Below are 9,850 nucleotides of genomic sequence, written 5' to 3'. Positions count from 1 at the left end.
GAAGCTTGTTGACTAGTCTGTCTAAATTCTCAAGCTTAAAAGAGCAATAAAAAAATATGTGTAATAAACTTCCTAGAAGAGTTCAATTAATAAATATTTTTTTAGTGTGATAGCTACCACTTATGACTCAAAATGCAATGTAAGTTAACTTTAATAAGAAGAAAATAGAATAAGCTATTTAGAAGAGCCCGATGAAGACTGTTCGTTATGTTGCCAACATCAAGTACAAATACTACACAATTTGATCACACCAAATTTTTTCTTCTTTGTTGTCACATATTTTCTTTATAAATAACTAGGACATGCATAAAAATAAATTTGTGAATTTCTCTTGGTCAGGCTGTTACAATTTTTTAATCAGTGACGTGGAGAAAACATTATTAGCCAAAGTTCGAATATTCGTGATTTCTAGTGGATTAGTGGTATTAAGTCCAAGAAGAGTTTAAATCTGGTTGGTTACTTTGAATTTAAATAATGTCTTTTCTTGTTGGGTGCAGGATGGAAACTTGTTAGGAGATGAACAATTTCTCGGATTTTAATTTTGTTACTGTTGGAAGAACGTGTTTCTTTTTTTATTATCTATCATCTCTCATTCTCTACCATATTCCATATATAATCCTCAATTCTATCTTAGAAATGGGAGGTACCATATATGATACATTGATACTCAAGATATCAGAAGTGAGATGAGTGTTCCACCAAGTGTGGCAACACCGTTTGATAATATTCCTTCTTCAGAATAGTCTCATCCTCTTCAGTTGGTTGCAGTCGATGATGAAGAACCGGTACCTATTGAGTCAATTGCCCCTGCACAACGGGCAATGAAATTGATGTTGAAAATTTACCTTATTTTGTGGTAATCAATCGAGTTTTTCATATATTCCTCCTCATCGTGATGATATAAAAGACATGTCAAATATGACTTAGATCTTGTTCAATCGAAGAAATTCAAAAACAAAGGAGAATCTTCCTGCACTTCCTACCTACTAGACCCATATTTTAGCTCTGGTGTTGATTGAAGGACAAAGATTTTGAGTTGGTTGTGTGAAAAAATGTTGTTACAGGTCCCAAGGACATGTGTTCTATTGAGAAAGAAAAAAGCTCCAGCTCTGAGGAAGAACTCGTGACTACTAAAAGACTGAGGAGTGATGTTGAAGAGGAATGTTCTCTTGCCCAGTGTTTCCTTAAATTGAGAGAGGAGAAAGCTTTGAAGAAAGTTATTGCTGAGGACGATGAGTCTGACGTTGAAATGCGAAAAGAGTTTGAAGATAATAGACGAGGACAATATGATAACTTCATATTTGACTCTGACTATGTGGAGTATACCGAGGAAGATGACGATGAGGATAGTGTTAGTGTCGAGGACGATGATGACATCACCCTTGACAATATCGATGTCGAAGACTATGACTTGAGTAAGTCATTATCTCAGAAATTCTATTCTGAACTCTCTGTTGCTCATTGGCATCTCTATGCAAATCATGTGATGATTGATGAGAAAAATATGGATTTTGATGCCTATGGTAGACAAAATTTGATAAAGTTCTTTAAAACTTGGGGATTTATTTTGACTGTCACTGTTGTGGCTCCATACTGTCGTAACCCATCCTTGGTTTTTTGTGAACCTAACATCTAGCGTTGGTGATGAGAGTTTGAGGAAATATAGACGAGTGTTTGTGTGTGATCGTGTGGATAAGTGTAACCCCATTGTGATCAATGAATACTACAACACATCGGCTAGTGAAGTGGAAGGTCTGCTCTTGGACATTCACTAAATAACCATTGTTATCACAAGAAGTTTGATTCGACGTTTTACAGACCATCCAAAAATAATGTCAGCCACAAACTTGAACTCTTTTTAATTTGTTATGCACAAAAATGCTATTCATAATTGGACTCCTTCCACGAACATCATGGTGTTTACAAGACCACATGAATATGTTCTATTTTTCATTGGTAGTGGGAGTACATTTAATTTTGGTAAGCAAGTATTCACAATAGTAATGCAGTTTGCTGATGATGGATTGAAGTCCACAAAGTTTCATTTCCCCTCTCTGATCTATGGGCTCCTTGAATCTCATGGTTTTACTCGTGATTTAGATGAGGAGTTCTCATATGTAAGTGAGGTGTTGAAAACTTCCCTAGCTTATTTTAAGGGCAATAGAAAGTTGGATCTCCTATGGTTTGAATCTGTGTTGCCCATATTATTGACAACATGTCTTCTTCATCTGTTGTCGCCTGCTTTGACTATATTATGTTGTCTCCATCATTTTTACAAGCACAAAACGAATTAGGCCTTAAGAAGATTGTCTATGCCAAGGAACTAATTGCACACTACAAAGCTCAGGTGGCTGAATACCGCCTGCTGTTGGATTTGGCTGTGCCTTCTTGTCAAAAAATGGATAAGAAGGTGCAGGGACAGAAAAAATTTCTAGTAAAGAAGATAGAGAAAATGGTACAGATGTAGAAGCAGGATCCTCCGGTTTCGGTCATGGAGATGCGAAAGAATTAACTGACAGCTATGCATTTTGGAGAACTCCCTAGTTCTTTCCATTTATCTTTATGATGTTTCTAGTGTTTGCTATTTTGTTGTTTGATGCTTCGTCATTTTCTAATTAATTAATGTTCTTGACTTGTGTTGCAACACCTCTATTAATATCTCATCCAACATGATTGAATTCAGTGAGAGATATGCCACTAACTCATCGGTAGTTGTGTGGATCAGTTTGTGTATGAAACTTCAACATGTTTTGTCCAGAAAGACAAAAAGAGATAGATTTAAAGGAAACATGCATTGGCATGTAAGACATAATTTATTCCTAAATTCTATTTTTTTCATAATATTATTCTTCAAAATACTCAAGTAATAGAGTTTAATTTACCTTTCTACATTAATAATATTATTAAAGAGATAAATACTAACTCTAGATATAATCTTCTGTTATTAAAAGAGTTTATTTCCTAATAAAATTTTTTTTATATGTTTTGTAGTTATCTATTCAATGAATCATCTCAAGGTCAGAATGACTATATATATCGAAGAATAGATGTTGTAAATAAGGGTGCAAGAGTGAGAGAGCAGGTGAGAACGAGAAAATTGTGTGTTGCTCTGAATTAATCAAGGAGTCAAGTATTGTTGTGCTGTGTTGTCGTGAAGTGTTGAATACTTTCGAATACTGCACCCAATAAAAGTGTTGTTTAGTAAACTGAATTTCGATTCACAAAGTTTGTGTCCATTTTTATTTGGTTATTTGTTTTAATAATAATTTATGATGCACTTTAGTCTCCTGTTATGTGAAAGAAGTTTGTTTTTAGTTATACACTGTTATTTCTTTTGTGTGTAAACTGAATACATCTTCTAGTAAGTCTTTTCTCACGATACGCTGAAGAAGTGTGATCATTTGTGTATAATTATATGTGTCTTAATTTACCTGCATAAAGTATTTATGTGTTAAAATTATTTATTTCGCTGCATATTGCATTAACTGTTACAACACCGTACACAATACATATATCTGAAACACACAATTCTCTAGCTATCTAGTACTTATATGTTAAACAATTCTTTAAATTTTTAATATAAATTATCTAAAAAGTATCGATAAAAAGTTTAATAAAATCGATATTGATACCCCCATAAGGATCCGGGTCATCATTAACCCGATTTATTCATCGGATAGTCCAGATCAGAGCCAATACGCCGGGTACTTTCCTCACTAGCCGGGCATTTATCCTCTTCTCGGGTAGTCAATACCCCGGGCCCTCGCCACAAGCACCCGGGTACCTTACCACCTTGGCCACCTCGAGAATTGTTTCATACTCGAGTGTGATTGATACAAGCTGTCTAATCTGTCAGAGCAACTTGAGCTTGGAGTATTCTAGAAGTCATCAGAAGCTATAGTATGGGCAGCCGACTTGCCATACTTGGTAGGTGGCACGGGAAACGAGGTACCTACCCTGTATTTTCTCCTATAAATAGCAGGTATACTTCATTTAATGATTCTGAAATCCTTAAACTCTCAAGCACTCACATATATTCTCACATATACTCGCTTGAGTTTCATCTTCAACCTGCTAACTAAAGCATCGGAGTAGCTACGCTGGACACTCCTCCGACGTCCATTCACGAGTTCCTTTCTTGTTTGCAGGTGTTAACCCAAGCCATTACCTTCACTCAAATTTCTAAACACTAAATTATTGATTTGATATGGTGGAGCCCCTTACTCAGCTCATCTATTTCGTCGAGATCACATTATTGGCGCCGTATGTGGTAAATTGAGACTAAGGCGTTGATATGGATCCAACGAGAAGAACTAATCAAGATACTTCACGGGCTCCTGGAGATGGTGCTGGTGCGCATACTTCGGGACAAGGTGGTGCTCTTCTCACAAGACCTAACCTTATCACTGTGTCCCCGGAAAATCTGGCTCGGATGATAGATGAGGCAGTGAAAAAAGCCATGGCCCAGAAAGATCCTTCGCATCATGTTACCATTCCAGGAAGAGAGCAGGAGCAGGAGCAGGATCAAGGAAGGAGGGAGGAGGAGGAAATGAGAGAGGGGGACGGGGAATCTAGTGCTGGGTCAAAATCCCCAACTGTGGCGGAAGAGTTGTTACAGTTAAGGCAGAAAATGAAAATCTTGGAAGGACAGTTGGAAAGCCGGGGTACTCCTCAGACAATTTCTAAAGGATGCCCATGTGCTGAAATCATTGTCCGGGAACCTCTTCCCGGGAACTTCAAGTCTTCCAAAGTAGAAGATTACGATGGCAATGCGGACCCCGAGGAGCACTTGGCCAAGTTTGAAAATATGGCCATGTTACACTGTTATACTGATCGAATCAAATGCAAGGTGTTCCTCACCACTTTGGTGGACTCAGCTCAGAGGTGGTTTGAGGGGTTAGCCCCTTAGAGTATTAACTCATTTAAGGATTTCCATAGGTGTTTTCACACCATTTCAACAGCAGCAAGAAGAACAAAAAGACTGCTTTTAGTCTTTTTGAAGTCAAACAGAGCTCGGAGGAGAGCTTGAGGGCTTATATCAGGAGGTTTAACAGAGTGACTCTGGATGTTCCCACCTGTGCCACCGAAACGAAGACTACTGCATTCACCCAGGGTTTGAGGGAGTGTGAATTTTTCAGGTCGCTGACCAAGAAGGTTCCCGGGGATTTTGAGGACTTATTGTCCGGGACAGAAAAGTATATCAACATTGAGGAAGCCCAAAAGCAGAAAAGAGAAGCGGGGAGGAAGGAGAGGGGTGACCGGTTGGTAAAACCTGAGTAGAAGGGGCTGAGGAGGGGTAATCTGGGGCATTTTCTTCATCATGTGCCTTTAAAGATTACCCATGACAAGGAGGTTCAGGAGTGTAGCCGGGATTTGGCCCCAGATAACCAGGTAGATCGGCTTGAGAGGAATGGATTCTGCACCCTTCATCGGGTGTGTTACCGTGACACCGAGGACTGCAAGACCCTGAAAATAAATTATATCCCACCATCCAATCAGGGACATAACCAAGCTGAAAAAAAGCCAAGATTGCCACCTTGGACATCTTGGCAGCCAGAATCCAGCTCTAGGGGAGGAGATTCGAGAAAAAATACGAGGGGAAATCCGAGTAGAAGGAGAGAGCAAGAGCCCGAGAGGAAGAAGACTTTACCCCCCCCCCCCCCCCCCACCACGGGGCTGATTAAGATGATATCAGGAGGCTCTACTGATGAAGATTCTAATCGGGCTAGGAAGTCAAGGATTCGGCGAGACTGCATGGAAGTAGAGGGGATGAGGAGGAGTGAGGCGGTAATCAGTTTTGGCCCGGAGGATTTGAAGGGAGTAAATCTGCCCCATAATGATGCCCTGGTTATCCAAGCTCAGGTTGCCAATTATGATATTCTGAGAGTCTTTGTGGACTCAGGCAGTTCTGTGAATGTTATTTTTAAGGATGCCTTTATGCAGATGGATTTGCAGGGATTTCAGCTGGAAACCGTGGAGACTGCACTCTTTGGCTTTGCTGGTCATGTGGTTTATTCGGAATGGGAGATTGTTTTGCCATTGACTTTAGGCTCCCAGGATCTTAAAAAGATGGTGATGACCTCTTTCACTGTGGTGAACTCACCATCATCATATAACATCATTCTGGGGAGGCCGACTATGAATGAGCTGAAGGCCTTGGCATCCACCTACCACCAAAAGATCAAGTTTCCTGTGGGAGCCCGGGTGGGTGAAGTCCAGGGAGATCAACCTTCTTCTCGGAAATGTTATGTGGAAGCAGTCTGCGCTGATCAAAGTAAATCCAGGAGGGAGGGAAAGAAAGCAAGATTTGATGAAGTAGGAGGGAGAGTAGTGGTGAAGGATGAGGTACATTTTGTGGTTGAGGAGGAGCAGGAGGTTGTGGAAGTCGGATTAGGCCAGCAAATCCGGGTGGCTCGGGACCTCAGTGCATCCACCCGGGTTAGTTTTATTAATTGTATAAAAACTAATATTCATGCTTTTGCCTGGTCCCAACAGGAATTGACAGGGATCTCACCCCTGATATCCGAACATCATTTAAACATTCTCCCGGGATCTCACCCGGTTAAGCAGAAGAAAAGGCACTTTGGTCCGGAGAAGGACAAAGTTATTGATGTGCAGGTGAGAGAGTTGTTGCAAGATGGTCACATTCGAGAAATCCAATTTCCTACATGACTCTCTAATGTGGTGTTGGTGCCTAAGTCCACTGAGAAGTGGAGGATGTGCGTGGACTTCCATGATCTCAACAAAGCTTGTCCCAAAGACCATTATCCCCTGCCCAGGATTGACCAACTGGTGGATTCCAACTCGGGTTTTGAACTGCTGAGTTTCATGGATGCTTACCAGGGGTATCACAAATCCCCATGGCTAAGAATGATCAAGATAAGGCCAGTTTCATCACCTAGGGAGGTACGTTTTGTTATGTTGTAATGTCTTTCGGGTTAAAGAATGCAGGTGCCACTTACCAACGTCTCATGAACAAAGTCTTTGAGAAGCAGTTGGGCCGGAATGTGGAAGTATATGTGGACGATATTTTGGGCAAGTCTAAAGAGGTTGCAGATTTCATTATTGATTTGGATGAAACTTTTGCCACTCTGATGCATTATGGAATCAAGCTCAACCCTGCCAAATATATCTTTGGCGTGAAGAGCTGCAAGTTCTTGGGTTTCATAGTGACAGACCGGGGAATTGAGGTGAATCAGGAGAAAGTCAAGTCCGTATTATGCATGTCATCTCCCCGATCTGTCAAAGAAGTGCAGAAGCTGACCGGGAGGATTGCTTCTCTTTCTTGATTTATATCCCGGTCAGCACACAGGAGTTACCCTTTCTTTCAAGTCTCAAGGAAAGCCCAACAATTCGGATGGGATGAGAAGTGTGAACAGGCCTTCCAGGATTTGAAGATCCATCTTGCAGAGCTTCCTGTATTGGTAAAGCCGGAGCCCGGGGAAAAATTGTTTGTTTATTTATCTACTACAGAGTATGCTGTCAGCTCAGTACTGATCAAAGAGGAAGGCTCTGATCAAAGGCCTGTCTATTATGTCAGTCATGCTCTGAGAGGTCCCGAGCTTCGGTACAGTGAAGTAGAGAAGATTGCCTTGGCCTTGGTTGTTACTGCCAGGAAGCTGCGACCGTATTTCCTGTCACATCATATCATAGTGCTCACCAATAGCCCTTTGGGGAGAATTATGACTCACTCAGAGGTATCCGGACGGATGATCAAGTGGACAGTGGAATTAGGGGAGTATGATATTGTGTACAAACCCGGGTGGCCATCAAAGCACAAGCCTTGTCAGATTTTTTATCTGAGATGGTCCAGCCCAATGAAGAAGAAGTATGGAGATTTTTCGTGGATGAGGCATCTAGCCTTGCTGGATGTGGAGTAGGGGTGGTGATAATGACTCTCCTCGGAGAAAAGATTAAGCTGGCCCTGAGAATTTATTCCCAAGTAACTAACAATGAGGTCGAATATGAGGCTGCTCTTGCCGACATCAGAGCTGCTCGGGAAATTGGAGCTTCCCGGATCATTTTATACTCTGATTCACAATTGGTTATACAGCAGATCAAGGGTGTTTCTGAAGCTAAGGATGACAGGATGCACAAATATCTACAACTCATCAAAGCCCAATCAGAAGTCTTTATGGATTGGAGTATTGAACAAACACCCCGGGAAGAGAATAACGAAGCAGATGCCTTGGCAAAGATGGCTGCTTCTTTATCAAAAGCCAGTACCCGGGAAGTGCTACATGTTTCTCGGTTAGTTCTTTCCGCTGAGAAAGAAATATTGCCAGCGCCCGAGGACTCCTGGATGACACCCCTGATCAAATTCATTATAAATAATGAATTACCTGAAGATAAAGCCCGAGCCCAAAAGATTAAGAGACAAGCTCCCAGGTTTGTTCTCTTAAATAATGTCTTGTACAGGAGATCATTCCAGGGACCTCTATTATAATGCTTATCTAAGGGAGAAGTGGATTATGTCCTCCGGGAGATTCATGAAAGGTGCTGTTCTGAGCATCTTGGAGGAATATCTTTGGCCCAGAAGACAATGCTTGCCGGATTCTGGTGGCCAACTATTAACCAAGACTCTGCTCGAATGGTCCAGGCTTGTGAGAGTTTTCAAAATCACTCTAATTTTCAGCGTAGCCGACCACTCTTATGAAGCCTAATAGGGCATCTTGTCCCTTTGATCGGTGGTGTATGGACATTGTGGGTCCCTTCCTAATTGTCGGGCACATAAAAAATTCTTGCTAGTGGCTGTAGATTATTTTTCCAAATGGGTAGAAGCTGAGCCCTTGACCAAGATCACTGAACAAGAAGTTTTAAAATTTTTGTGGAAGAACATAGTATGCCGGTTTGGAGTACTCAGAAGACTGATCTCAGATAATTGAAGAGAGTTTCAGGGCAAAGAAATTACATCATGGTGTCGGGAAATGAAGATCACTCGGTCTTTCACCTCTGTTGCCTATCCTCAAGCTAATGGCCAAACAGAAGTTGTGAATAGAATTATTGTACAAGCTTTGAAGACTAGGCTGCAAGGCAAAGGAAAGGACTGGGTGGAAGAATTACCCAGTGTTCTCTGGGCATACAAAACAACTCCCCGGGCACCTACTCAAGAAACTCCCTTCAACTTGCTATACGATTCTGAAGCAATCCTTCCAGTTGAAATAGGACAAACTTCTTCTCGAGTAGAATCTTACCCGAATAACAATGATCAAAGACGGGCCATAGAGTTGGACTTGGTAGAAGAAAAGAGATCGAGCGTTGATCCGAATGGAAGCATACCGGGGCCGGGTTATGAAATCATATAACAGGAAGGTCCGAATACGAGATTTCCAAGTATGGGATTTAGTCATGAAGAAAGTCAATCCAGCTGGGGATGTTGGAATGCTGGAAGCTCGGTGGGAAGGACCTTACGAAATAACCCGGAGGGTCAGCTCGGGATCTTTTTATCTAGAAAATGCCCAGGGACGTTCTCTCAAAAGGCCTTGGAATGTATTTAATTTAAAGAAGTATTATATTTGACAGATGTAATTATTTGATGGAAGATATAATGAAAGATCTATTTTCTCAAAAAAAAGTGTTATGTATGTTTCTTATATCTTAGCCCGGGAGGTACAAAGCCTCGGTTATTTAAAAAGTCCAGGGCACTACACCCTGGCTCGGGGTACCACACCTCGACCATTCCCAAGTCCCGGAACATGCTCCTCGGCCCAAGACTCCGTACCTTGGTTCTTAAAAAGCCTAGGGCACTACACCCTGGCTCAGGGGACCACACCTCGACCATTCCCAAGTCCCGTGACATGCTCCATGGCCCAAGGCTCCGTACCTTGATTTTTAAAAATCCCATGATACT

At 41.5% G+C, this 9,850-nt stretch overlaps 1 protein-coding gene across 1 annotated transcript; it reads left to right on the top strand.

The window, feature by feature from the left end:
- The first annotated feature begins 8,927 nt into the window (after positions 1-8,927).
- LOC142521323 (uncharacterized) lies at positions 8,928-9,305 on the top strand. The gene has a single exon (XM_075624539.1). The coding sequence runs from the start codon at positions 8,928-8,930 to the stop codon at positions 9,303-9,305; it is 378 nt and encodes a 125-aa protein (XP_075480654.1).
- The last annotated feature ends 545 nt before the right edge of the window (positions 9,306-9,850 follow it).

The sequence above is a fragment of the Primulina tabacum genome, chromosome 12 (assembly GCF_025594145.1).
Source record: "Primulina tabacum isolate GXHZ01 chromosome 12, ASM2559414v2, whole genome shotgun sequence".
NCBI lineage: Eukaryota > Viridiplantae > Streptophyta > Magnoliopsida > Lamiales > Gesneriaceae > Primulina > Primulina tabacum.
Note: the sequence above shows the minus strand (reverse complement) of the source record. Positions and strands in the feature narration are given on the sequence as shown.